We start from the raw sequence: 13,583 nt of genomic DNA on the forward strand, positions 1-13,583 counted from the left end.
AGATGTTTTACATACTTCAGACAGAAGGAGGAACCAAATCCCAAAGAGCTAGCACAGGGATAATCATACCATTGATAGGAAGCACAAGGTGTGTTTCTTAGACCTAAACTAGGACTAAAATGACATAGATGTCTTGTAATCATTTAAGGTGAGAGTTTTACAGTGTGATTTCTTCTTTAGGTGATTGTGATTTTTGGGCTTAACAGCATAAACCACACCAATACTTTTCCAGCACTGGAGAAGTGAAAATCTGAAGGCTTATTGGGATGTTTGGATTGTTTCAAAACCCTCTCTGAAAATTAAAACATTCAGGGTAACCTGCCTTTTATTGAAAAGGAGCTCACATTATTCTTGGGATTTTTGAAAGCATCCATGACCTGAACTTCCAGGGAAGATATAATTTGGATATTTAGATGTAAGTTGTTTTAAGTAGATGTAATAAGTAAAAGGAAAAAGAAGCATAATTTACACTGCAAGCATAAAATTCAGGAAAAAAAGTGGAACTTACCACAAGTAAAACTTAAAGAAAAAAGATTTTGGAAATAAAGGCCTGTTTGTCTCTTCTAGCTAGCATAAGATAAATTCTGGAGGAAAAATTATATTACCGCTTCTCAGAAGTGCTCATAATTCAGAAGTTCCTACTTTATTACTCTTATTCTTGCTATCATAAAATATTTACTTTTCTGTATTAGTAGGAAAAGTACTGGTTTATTACAGGTCTTTACTCCTCCTGTATGTTATCCAGCAAAAGTTGCTACACGGGTAAGGTCTGACACAGATGTCTATGCCAGCACTGGAATAAAACATGAAGGGTCCATCATTCACTGGTGGCAATATATTTATATAGAATAGCCAACATAATGCAAGTAATTATTTCCAGACTAGCATTGAATAAATGGGCTTTTAGTAAATCAGCAGTCACACAGCCTTTAACACTTACTGACCTGTGAGGCAAGCCAAGAAACTAATTAAACTGAAAAAAGAACTGGAAGTGAGTTTTGGGAGTTGCCGGACGTGTCTCTAATAGCAGGCTCCAAAGTCCCTTTCAGACACTTTCCCAAGGTTTCCTGACATTTTTTTTTTTTTTAACACCAACCTCTCTGTCTCTCTAATCAAGAGGAAATGGGCTTTGCACAGCTTTTGTCATGGATTCAAAGTGCAAGCTGCAGTTTTACTTGAAATCCAAGGCAGCTCTAAACCAAACATTTTGTTCAATTGAAATGTTACTATTGTCCCCCCCAAAATGAGTATGTGCGCAGCCAAATAACAACATGGCTTTACTTCTGCAAACAAGAGGCCCCAGCCTGGGCAAAAGCAGTTCATGGAAGGTATTGTCTTCCCCACAACAATACTCAGCACTTAGTCTATGTGTTTTCAAAGTATTGTGTTAAATCCAGTTAATCCTTTAAACATCCCTGAAATTTGACAAAAAATGTTTTCAACACCACTGTAAAGACTGGGAAACAGAGAGGGAGGCCAAAGATTTCAAGTTTGTGTGTCTAAATTGGTATATCTAGATTCAAATGTCCAGAGCCAGTTGGAGGCTACAAGAGAAAGCTACTACTGATTTTTTTTTAATAGATATGATTAGACAGCTTATCATCGGAATTCTGGTTTGAAAGTTTTGACCTAAGCAGCTTCTTCAGTGAAAATGATACCATTCAGGAGGTGAAGTGGGGTAGAAACACAAGAGGCAGTAGTTTCTGTTAAAATGGTGCCATTTCTCTTGCTATGGCAGGATTATGTAGTAGGAGTGTTGGAGGCAGTTTGGGTAATACCTGTTTTTATAGGACATTTCCATTTGGAAGGAACAAGTGCAGGAGGTATGCAAATGAACAGAGGGCATGAGGAAACAAGCTCAGCCTGCATGAACTGAGCCAGAAAGATGATATTTAGAAAGAACTGCATCAGCTGTGGAATGGGGTGCACTGTGCCCATCCTTGGCTCAGTCCCTTCCCCTCATCACCATCAGAACAGCAGTGTTGGGGTCCATAAACCATCAAGTTTGTGGACCCTGGCACTCTATACACAGCCTTCCCAAACATGAACCACATTTCTCAGTTTAATCCGTTTCAACACACGGTAGTAACTGAAACATGATTGCCTGCCCCAATACATTGAGTGTAGTGTGGTCCCCTGGAAGATAAGCCACAGGGAATGTAGGGATTTCAGTTCTAATCCACTATGTGATAATAGTGATACAGGGACCAATAATGTCCTGCATGCTTTAGTTCTAGCTGCCTGTACACATTTTGCCAGTGGTGATTCCAGATTTGCTCTCACATTACTGAACTGAGTCTTGCAGGAAAGGAAGACTGGAAATTGATTTGGAGCAAATGGCTTGCCATGTGCTCCTTCTACGGCTGGGGCTGGCAGTCCCATTCACCTTCTCTAGCAGGGCGGTTTGTGGTCAGACAGAGCAGAGACCAAGAAGTGCCTGTGTGTTTCCACTCTGCCTATCAGCCAGTAGATAAGCTGACCATGGCCAAGGCCAGGGTTCCTTTCGAGGCCAGTTAAAGCATTTGGATTTCTCTTGCTTTGATCTGTAAACAATGTAAGTAATTATCTGTAAATAAGGGCATTGCATACTGTAATTCTTAGCATGTAATTAGAACTAGACCCTCACATCATGCAACAAACAATACTGGAGCCTGAGTCACTGAGAGCAGATACCCAGGCTCCTGTGGGTCCTGCCACATGCAGGGGCTTTCCATTGCTTCTCACATACCCTGATAATTTCCCTTGTACTTCTCCCAGTGCAACATGTGCACCAGGACTGGGCTGTACAGAAGAGGCATAGCTTTTCTGCAGCTGTGCTTCTAGCAAAGGACACTGTCAGCATAAACATCAAAACAAAGCATCCCACCAGAAAAAGAACAAAGCTTAGTCCTTTAGCTAGTTTTTTCAGGTTTTGGTTTGTTGTTTTTTTAAGCCCACTTGTAGTAGCTATCAGGCTCCACAGAGTGGAGCAGGCTTTATGAAAATCAGTAAATCTTCTGTCTTACCTCTTCTGTAGTGCTAGAGTATTGAAGAGTGGTTGTTGGAATCCAGGATTGCTCTGTTACTGCAGATTTCAAGTCAAAGTAGAGGTTTTCAATGGGATTTTTACTGAAGTGTTCAGTCACGTTTCTGATGAACATCTCTGTGCTACTCTTCAACACATTTTCAGGCCTAGAAGTAACAGCATTTGAAGAGGAGGATGTAGTTCTAGTACTCCACAGAGAAGTGTCTGCATCTTGGAGATCTAAAACAAACAAAGGAAAATTATTAAAATAACTTCAACATTTTTATAAACAATTCATTAGATTCAATAAATGTGGCTGATACAACTTCCAAGTAGTTTAAGTACACCTGTCAGTTCTATAGTTTTTTTGTTTTCAGTGCAAACGTGTTTTTGCATCAATACCAAAGTCTGCAAAACACAACCAGAAAATAATGTCCCTGAACACTCATACCATTCCTTTCAAATATAGTCTGTCAGTGATTCTGAAGGGAAGAGAAAGGTTGTACTTCATCATTAATGGCACAATTTTTTTCATTTGTAACTTTCCCACTTGCTCATATCTATCAAATGGCACACAGTACCAGCTTTAAATTGTCAACTCTCTCCCCTCCTTTCTAAGTGCATGGGACAGATTCACATCTGCCTTTTGTTGGTGTAAGTTTAAAACATGGCTTTGTTCAGTATAATTTTTCAGTATGATTTTTTCAAGATAATTTTTTTTCTCAACATCTGTGTTCAAGTTCCTTGTGCCCACATGAACATTTCTCTTGCTTTCTAAAATCAGTCCTATGCTGACCCCATGCTAGTCCCTGACTACTGCCTTCCCAAGGCTCAGCTAATGATCTATCACTTAACTAAGTATCTGTAATTATGGCAGTGGGTTCGCTTTTTTAGTCACGTATCCTTCAGAGAAAGCCAAAGTTGCAATTAGAGCTCAGGAAAGATTTTACTACACATTTTTCCTCCACATTTTCATGGCTCTTCCTCCCCATTGGTATGTATTTAATATCCTTTCTTTGTGGCAGTGAGGGCAGGGTTCAAGCTGTGGTGGCCTCTACATCTGGTAGCATCACATTTCAGCTAAACTATTGGAATTACTCACTGGCCCCTTCTCACATAAAGCTGCCCAGCCATTGCTGTAACACAGCGAGTGTGTATTGGCTCGATGCCCAAGACACTTTGTCTGTCCTTGAACTGGGGTCTCCAGCATGACAGAACCTTGTTTTGCTGCTGAGCCACTGGGCTGGTTGCCACTTATAACAATTTTAGCTCACAAATTCTTTAAAAACAAAGTAGTGACTGGGTTAAATTGCAGCAGAAGCTTTCAAATGCAATTACTTGGTGTGCAATTATGATGTCTTAACTGCGCAATGTGTGATTACCTCTTACCCAAAGGAGCAGTGGGTGAGCTTCCAAAAAATCAACATTATCAAGTTTTTTTGTGTATGTGTAAATACATATGTTAACATGTTTATGTAAAGAAATTTGCGGCACTCTGATTTGCACAGAAAAGTGAGATTGTAGACCCTAGTAGGAGACATTTCCATGCAAGTGTTTGCTGTGCTTGACAGCACAATGTGTTCATCTGGTACATGGTTCTGGAACCTTTTTGAAAAGTAGTGGTTTACTGGAATGGGTCGGTATCCAGAATAGATGTTTCCTTTCCTTTTATCTAATTTGGCTTCTCTGGAAATAAAAAAAATAATAATCCAAGTCTCCATTAAATTATAAAAAATGTTGATTAAATATTTTTCCAAATCAAGGCAGTGAAAACAATACTACGGATCTAATTCTTCTCTCTTACGCTTGTGCAAAGAGTTTCATTGAACCTCAGGTCTCGTCCAACTCTGCACGATCATCTTCATGCTGCTGCCTTTGCATAACCCCCTGTAGAGAGCCTGAGGTGCAGAGTCTCCTCATGTCACATACCTTCACGGTTCCCACCAGAAGGACAGGAACCTTGTGCTCAAACTGTCATCAGGTGCTGCAACAAACCCATTAGCTGACAAAAGTCCAGACTTAGTCTAGATTCCATGACAGTCATTGTTCCTGGAGATATCCTACTTGTTGTGGGTCTCTGAAAATCTACAGTAGGCAACTAGAAATCCTAGCCCCAAGGACTTGGAAAGAGCTCTATGCCTTTCAGATGTCTCTGAGATAGCTCTCCTTCTTCAGCAGGAAGTAGAACTTACTGATAGAAAGACAGCAAAAAAAAAGGGTATATCTGCAGTCAGCAATCTCTTAGGAAAAAAGGCCACACAGTTGGGTTTCTAAATATATATTTACACACCCAACGTGAAAACACACTAAAAAAAAATAAATCTTAGCCTAATTTACAGACAAATAGCAGTGATTCCAGCAGGAAGGCATTTGCATTCCAGTGCAATTGTGCTTAAGGAAAGCTGCTCCTCCATAAAAAGGAAGCTGGTGCTGCCAGTGACATTTGTGGGACTCAGCAGCCAGGGAATAACTGGCATTCTTAGTGCAGGAGCTGAAGGAAGAGCTCAACAGTCCTGGAAGCAAAACACTTGGTCCTCATAAAAGTTCCACCATTCCACAGAGATTCCATGAACAAGTATTTGGTCACTGCATGACCCAACCTTTCATGTTAATAAGCTTCAGGCTATTCTGGGTTTCCAGCTAAAGGATCTTTCCCAGAAAATACTGGTTACAGTCTGTTACCTGTAACCTGTGGATATAAGTGACGTGTGTACAGAACTATGCCATACTGGAGCTTCAGATATATGCATCAGTGTTTTCTACAGTGGACTGACTAATGGGGTTCATATCTGTTACCCACTTTAAGAAAATCAGAATCCACATTTATATTCTAAGTAAAGCCACTACTGTGATCCTAGCGTAAGGACTCTCACAGCCCTTCTTCAGTAGCAGGCACTTAAAAAAAGAAAACTGCATATTATAAGGCCCATGTAGCAGATTTCAACACACCTTGAGTTCCAAATTTTTTTACCCAGAAAAAACTCACCTCCTCTCTGTGTATTTGTGAAGTACACAGAAATCTCAACAGTGGTATTTTTCAGATGTGTTTAGCATTGTTCCAGCAACCTCTTTGGAAATCGGTCATAAAACTGTTCTTGGGAATAGGACAGCAGCACAGACAGTGATCACTAGTTGATCACTAGTGGCTGCATGATATACAGTGTGTGAACATAATATTGTAATAAGCAGTAGCACACCCAGGAGAAATGGTGATGTTCTGATTAAGTGTATATTTCATCCACAGAGTGTACTGCACACCACATCCACCCGCACAGCAGCAGGCTGCTGACAAGGAAGGGACTTCCATACGTTTGCATGAACAGCAAAGTGCTGGTTAGTTGTCAAGAGCCGAGAACCCTTCAGTGGTGCTTTCAGCCTTAGCTGAGCTGGCACAGTGCAGCTTTCTGAAATAGCTCACATTGTACTGATCTGCCTACTCTATTAGAGCACAGTTTCAGAAAACTGAGGCTGAACTGCTAGTGAAACATAATTGAATCAGATATTTAGTGTATAAGATACAAAATACTCCATAAAACTGCATCTAACTCTCTGCAAGACTTGAAACAAGAATGGGCTGCTTTAAGATCTCTTTATGTGCTGGACAAAATGAATTATCTTTTTACCTGTCTAACTACTTGTAAATAAAAGAAGCATAATTCAGATTTCTGTCATATGTCAGGCTATGACAGAAAAACAAATCCTCTAAATGTCCTTTGCCATTCAATATGACTTTTAAAACCTGCAAAACCTGTGCTCCTTAAAAATGTTTTCTTTATTTGAATGTTGTATAAGTTAGTATAGTTTGTATCTTATGTCAGAGAGGTTGAATGTCTCTAAACTCCAGTCTAATCCTGAGCTGCTCTTTTAATTGCTTGTTTTTGAAATGCTTTAGTAGCCACTTTAAGGTTCTTTCAGCATTAGTGGTAGCAGAACATCCATGTAACTATGATGATAACACCATTGCTGTACCAGCCCTATTTCTGACACTGTGGATAGTTCCAGCTCACCCTGAAGTGGATTTTTGGTCACTGGAAGGGGCATCTAGATTCCACTAACTCCATGGATTACACCTCTCCTGAAGAGAGCTCAGATACTAAGGAATTACATAGACACCTAGGTCTTGGTTCAGTTGCCTAAACCTAGTGGAATCTGAACTGCCCTAGGGCATCTGAGACATCTGCCCAGGCTCTCATAACACTTATGGGAGACCTGTGTCTTTCTGGGCTGGCAGCCAGAGATCAGGTGGAATATTGTGGAGCATCTCAAATGACAAAAAGCACCTTGTTGAGGTAAGTGAAATAATCCCTTCCTTCAGATGCCTACATTTAGACACCTGGAAGCTCAGACTCTCCAGCTTCTACATGAAGATCCACACAAAATAAGGAAGAGAATGTAATAATGAAAAATACCAGTAAAGTTGTTAGCACTAGCAGAAGATGAAATCATAAAGCAGGACGCGCCTGATTGCTCTGGGAAGCTGTGCCTATTGTTCCATTTTTTTTCCCTATGAAAGTAGCTGAGCTGGTTTTGTTCCATATTCTTTGTGCTGTGGCTCATTGAAGCTTTGAAAATTTACAAAACCTAAGGACCTAGGCTGCACTGCAGATTTCTCCCTTTCTTTTTAGAAAATCTAAACCCACTTTTATCTCTGAGCTTCTATCAGTATGCTATTGGATTTTGTACAAAGTCGTGTAATTATGTCCAAGGATCTGACATTGATGCCTCTCCTTATCTAGGTGAAGCTCAGCGGAAGTGGTCAGCCATGTATTTCTTTGACCCAAGAAAGAAGACTCAAGTAATTTTTGATATTTCATGGGTTCACATAGATGTTAGCAAAGTATACTTACAAAACCCTATAAAATAACTTGGAGAGATTAAAATGAATTTCAGTGAATGTATTTTAGGAAAAATATTTTGGGTCTACTTAAAGGTGGAATGAAAATATTTTTTATCACTGTTCTAATATATCCTGAAGAAATTTTCAAAAGTTCCACACACAAAAAATTACAACTGGTAGTGAACTTATGTATGGATTAATGCAGTATCTACAAACACTAAAAGTGTGGAAAGCTTAAGATACTAAATTTACATTATTTCAAAAATAGGTAAGAGTTTCTGCCTTCTCTGTCCTTCTGCCACCTTTCTTTGGTGCTTTTCCACCTTCCCAAGAGTCCCAAGAAGATGCCCATGTCTTCTCTTCCCATGTTCTGCAGTTGCTACTGCTGTTCCAGTGGTTCAGAGAACACTTGGAGTGTTCACTGCTCTGGTCCCTTCTGCCATCTCAGCCACTGAAGCATCAGCAGTGGGATGTGAACTTAATTAGCTGAAGTTCTGATTAGGAAGCAGCTAAACAGAAAGGGGGATAAGGGGAAGAGAGAAGCTTATGTGAAAGAAATGACCCCAGAAAAGAACCAAGGTGAGAAAAGGGGGAAGAAACAGCATGAATGAACGTCAGATGGCACATCAGACTTCAGGTCATACCTGGTATCTGGTACTTTGTCTGTTTCAGGCTGGAAACAAACAAAACATAGAAAGATTTCTAGTTGTTATTTGAATTCCTTGTCCAACATGTTTTATGTATTTGTAGATTTCACTGTGGTTCTTCAGAGCTTGGCACACAACTTTAAGTAAATCCTCCACAAAAATCAGCTACTCTTTTTGAATGTCTCGGTATCTGCAGCTCTAGGCTTGTCCCTACCATATATGATATGACAGAAGAGAAATGCAATGAAGAGCATCATATTACAAAACACTTCATGCCACCTTCTGTATCCAGACTGCTCTACAGTGACTGTCTCTAAAGCTCAGTGCATAACTGCAGCATACAGCTTGGCCTTGTGTCTACCCATTTGAACTAATTCCCTACTTAGTGAATAATTTTTGGTCAGCAGTGGTTTTGAGGTTTGCTGGTAATATTCAAGGTGCCACATAGCATTGCATCAGTTCTTAATTGGATATTTTATTGAAATTAACCTACCCAGAACAAAAGAAGCTTGTAAGAATTGCTTATGCACCTCAGGAGTGACATCAGTGTTAGTCTGTCAGCCTTAATGGTGGACATTTGTTCCACAAGTGTTATTTACATGCAACATTGTTTGTTCTTTTTCAGTCATCCTGCCTTCCATCTCTTCAACTGCCCCATCTTTTCCTCCTGCCTGTTTCCATTCCTGTTCCTTCTCTTGGTTTCTGAGCTTAGAGAAGCTCTGAACCCAACAGTAGGCTGGTGAAAAGAAGGCTTTAGCATTACAGAGATTTTTTTCTCTCTCTGCCCAGAATGTCCTCATGAATTTGGTGGGAAATGAAGTCTCACTTTCTCAAGGGATACTTTATGACCATTCTTCATGTTAGCTATTACAGTTGGAGGCTAGATTCAAACATGAGTTTGTGTGAGAAGGACTGTTTGGTGCTAGATGTGGAATTACCTCTGAGTGAGCAGAGATGGGTTACATTCCCAAATTGATCCTGGTTTCCATAAACAGTCATTTAGGTCAGGACTGTTACAAAACATGTAAATCCAAACACATCTCCGATGGCTGATTTGAAACCCAAATCCAAGCTCAGACTTTCCTCAGGCTCAGAAAAATAATGTTTGATATTTGAGTAAGGTCCAGAATAAAAGGTAGTTGTAGCTATTGGGTTTGGAGCTTGTACTCTGTCTCGGGAAATGTTTGGGATGCAATTCAGTGAGCTAGTCCTATGCCAAAATATAACTCTTTTTATGAGTACTGTGAAAATAGAGGGTAAATTATAGCAAAATGTGGTCTTAGTCAGGAGTAGAAAAACTTAGAGCCATTTCAGCTCCAAAGATTTTGCTCAGTTTTTACTATCTTAGCTAAATATAGACCAAATACATTATTTTAGGCTGATCCAGTTCTGCTTGTACTGGATAGAGGTAGATGTTCTTGGAAGACTAATTTTACACTTTTAGCATTGAAGATTTTGACATGCATATGGATGCCATGACCAGAATTGGGGGCATTAGTTATTGTTCTCATAGTATTTACTACTATTTGAAAAATTAATCTCTTAACATTACTCCCACTGTATGAGCTTCTTATCTTCCTAAAATTCTTAGTTAGGTATTGAGAATTATAATGCTTTGTTGGTTTTTCAGCAGAGCTTACCAGAGCTGTCAAAAATAAGGTAAGTAACACTCTTAGAAAGGATTTACAGGCCTGTCTAGGGAGAAAATGTCAGGAAAATCAAGGTAAATTCATTTAAGAACTGTGCACAGTAAACAGATGAGAAGGTGATTTAATATCCCATTACAATTGTCTTAGTGCTTATTGGTCTTAAATTGCTTCTTCTCTGAGGATGATTAAGAAAAGTGTATAAGGTTATTTTAACTTTTTTAGGCCACACTCCATCCAGCTATTGAAAGGAAATAGCACTACCTGTGCACCTCATCTGAACTGTTCACAGTGTCTTTGAATATGCCAGCCATATGCACCCCATAGGACTTCAAATGATTTTGCCTTTTTAATCTCTAACATATATGGGAGGGCTGGGATGGCATCATGGGCACTCTTCCATTCCCTGATTCTGCAAGCTATCCTTCCATACCTGCACTCAGGTGAGTAGTCCTGGTCCTCTGAGTAGAGTTCTGCAAGTGCAAATTTGCTGAAAAAATGGTACCCTGCCTTACAATAACAAGGAGTTCAGAAAGAAAGAGGATTTGGTTTAAACATTCTGAAAACTTGGACATATGCAACAGTTTTGAGTCATAAAACTTTTTTTAAAATCCTGTTAAGACAAGAATTAACAGTAAAAAGATGTCTGTAGATTGTTCTTATTTACTATGAAGAGTTGCTTAATAGTGCACAAGAACAATATTAACAGGTTTGCCAGGAAACATTGACAATGGGACATTGAAGAAAGCATTATCAAGCAGTATTCAAACCACTGTAACTTCCATTTTGCCATGGATATGGAAACCCACAACTACACAGACATACTGCTACATATCTGTAGGTGTGTGCACAGACCTTTGCATTTCAAGGTACTATACCAAGAATTTCTGAGACTTTTGATTCAGTTCATTATTCTCAGGATTTTGAGTGCTCTCATGTATATGGCATCCAAGAGCAAAATTACACTGAGTAAAAACATGCAAATGTGTAAGCCATAACTGTTGTAATCATGCATTTAGGTTAATCAGAGAAGTAATTGTCCATGTGTTTGATTTTCAGATGTTTTCTTGCTCTTGACAGACTGAATTTGTATTTGTATGATAAAATTAATGGGGAGGAGAACTTCTTTGCATCCACATTTTTGAAAAGTACTAGGAATCAGTACCCATAGTTTAGAAATGGAAAAAGGAAATGACACAATAATAGTGATCTGAGGTTACATATAAGCACATTGATCCAAAGATTGGGAGTAGACAAAAGGAGAGACATCCTGAAAATATACAGTGGATTAAAAATGCCATCAGTTGTGAGAAAGACAGCACTTAGCTGTTCTTTAATAGTTCTCTAAATGCTTTTCAACTGTGAAAAACATTCTTCTGTATGAATAAAATATCATAATATTTCACATTTGAGTTAGCACAACAGAGACATTTTCGTTACCAAAACTCCCAGGATATTTTCTTGAAGGAGTAACTCACCTTGCTTTGAGCACAGATTTACATAAACAGGTTTTCCCGTCTCACTGGCTTTTAGCTGCATCCATGTGTGGAGGTATTTTTTACTTCGCTTGGCCATTACCTTCTGACCTTGTTTTGTGAGGAAAAGGGAGCTGTTGGCCACCTTCAGGAGCCCATCCTCGTGGCAATTCCACCTGACTGCCTGGGGACAATCGATGATGATGCTGCGAGATGACAGAGCAGAGCGTGTAGAGATGCTCAGGCACTGGGCAGACTTGACATGGAGGAGCCTGTCATCTGCCATCCACTGCCACTTCTGGTTCAGGTTGGTCATATTGCACTTTTCCATAATGACTCCTCTCTTTTCTGAAAGACACTGCTGTTTCTGGACATGGATAATCAGAAACCCTTCTGGAAAAGGAAAATTCCAGAAAAATACGATTGATTACACATTTACTTGACAAAAAGCAAATTATCAACGATTTAAAATACATCAGCATATAAATCTCTCTTCCCACTTTCTGTGTGTTGAACTTTTCATGAAACTTCCCATAAGTTGAACCCATTTTAAAAAAACCCTCCAAACACAACACCCACATGATGTATGTGCTGGTAACGTAAATAATGAAAACGCAAAACCCCAAGCTATTGTGGCAAGTTTATCTTGACCTTCATTATATATAAAAATCAGAAAAAAATTAAACTGGATATAAAAGAAATCTGAGAACTATTACATTCAAACACCAGTCCCTCATTTCCCCTGCTGGAAAGCAAACAGATCTACTTGAGTTCTCAGTCTCTGTTTCAGTTTTACAACACAGACTTTTAAAAATACAATTTACTGCCTAAAAGTTGTTTTAGCAAAATTCATAAGGTTTCTGAGGGAAAGATGTATGAGGATATTCACAAATCGTTGTGTCTCTGAATGCCAGTGTTACAGGAATAGAGGTTCTTTACTGATAGGAAGCACATCTGTTTCACTGGATTTATTCCAAAGTCTCTAGCTGTTAGCTTTGTGACCATTCCAATTCGTTTAAGATTAGCTCTCTGTGTCACCACACTTAAAGATCAACATCAGCTACTCAAATGAAGAAAATTACAGTGCATTAATCAAAACCCCACAAAGCTACCAATGCAAAATGCATACTTGTTACGGAACGCAGTACTGGCTACTTCAAATGCAGCCTCCCTGCCCATATCATGTTTAGGTTGTTTTTTGCTTTTAATCTCAGTTACTCAAACATTTCCAGCCCCATTAGTTACAAAGTGCTAAACCAAATGTGTATTTATTTCTCTCAACTGATGTTGTCATTCCCCTGTTTTTACAGACCTGGGAATTTTCTAACTAAGCATTACAGAAAGTTCTTGTCTCTGAAGTTTCATAAAGTATGAATAAAAGATAGGAATCTCCTGTCTTAAGGGTTTGTCCCAAAAAGCTCAGCTCCTGGATTTTCTATCAGGAGATCTTAAGAAAAGATGTATCTCCAGCATAGAAAAAGGCAGTTTATTTTCCTTTGGAAAGGAATCTAAACAGAATGGGCTGTGTTGGCCCTGCCCCTCATTCCTCTGGTATGAAGCCCAGAGAAGAGGTGCCTCGCTTTTTGTAAGTCACCGGCTGTGCCGGACGGCTCTGCTCAGTGGCAGAAAGAGCAATTTGGCAGAGGGGAAGTGAGGAGAGACACTTACCTGAGAATGTCAAGGCAAGACAGGTAGAAACCAGGACGTGAAATAAAGAATCCATTTTCCCTCTAGCAACTCCCCATGCTTCTCTTAAAAAAACCCACCTCAGATAAGTGAAGCGAAGGCTAGGAAGGAAATGTGCCTTCATGGGGGAAAAAGTCAGTGACGAGCACTTCCTTCTATTCAATTGTTTTGGGGGGTTTTACAGTACTTTGTCCTTTTAATATGATTCTTCAGTTTACTAGTTGGTTTATTTTGGAAAAATACGAGCAAAAGAGAAGTTTTCAAGCACCTGGGAAATTAAAAGAGATT

General features: G+C 39.3%; 1 protein-coding gene across 4 annotated transcripts in view; it reads right to left on the bottom strand.

Annotated features, from left to right (window-relative positions):
- The window catches only part of PTPRB (protein tyrosine phosphatase receptor type B), a 63,167-nt gene extending 49,662 nt beyond the window's left edge, over positions 1-13,505 (bottom strand). The window contains exons 1-3 of one of the 4 annotated variants that reach the window (XM_038155659.1): positions 13,278-13,505; positions 11,613-12,002; positions 3,006-3,244 (exon numbers count right to left, since the gene is read on the bottom strand). In XM_038155659.1, the coding sequence (XP_038011587.1) occupies positions 3,006-3,244; positions 11,613-12,002; positions 13,278-13,419 (771 nt within the window). In that variant the 5' untranslated portion in view covers positions 13,420-13,505. The remainder of the gene's footprint in view (positions 1-3,005; positions 3,245-11,612; positions 12,003-13,277) is intronic. The other 3 variants (XM_038155656.1, XM_038155657.1, XM_038155658.1) reach the window with 3 other exon arrangements.
- Between the last annotated feature and the right edge of the window lie 78 nt (positions 13,506-13,583).

Source organism: Motacilla alba, chromosome 1A (genome assembly GCF_015832195.1).
Source record: "Motacilla alba alba isolate MOTALB_02 chromosome 1A, Motacilla_alba_V1.0_pri, whole genome shotgun sequence".
In the NCBI taxonomy this organism is placed as follows: Eukaryota; Metazoa; Chordata; class Aves; order Passeriformes; family Motacillidae; genus Motacilla; species Motacilla alba.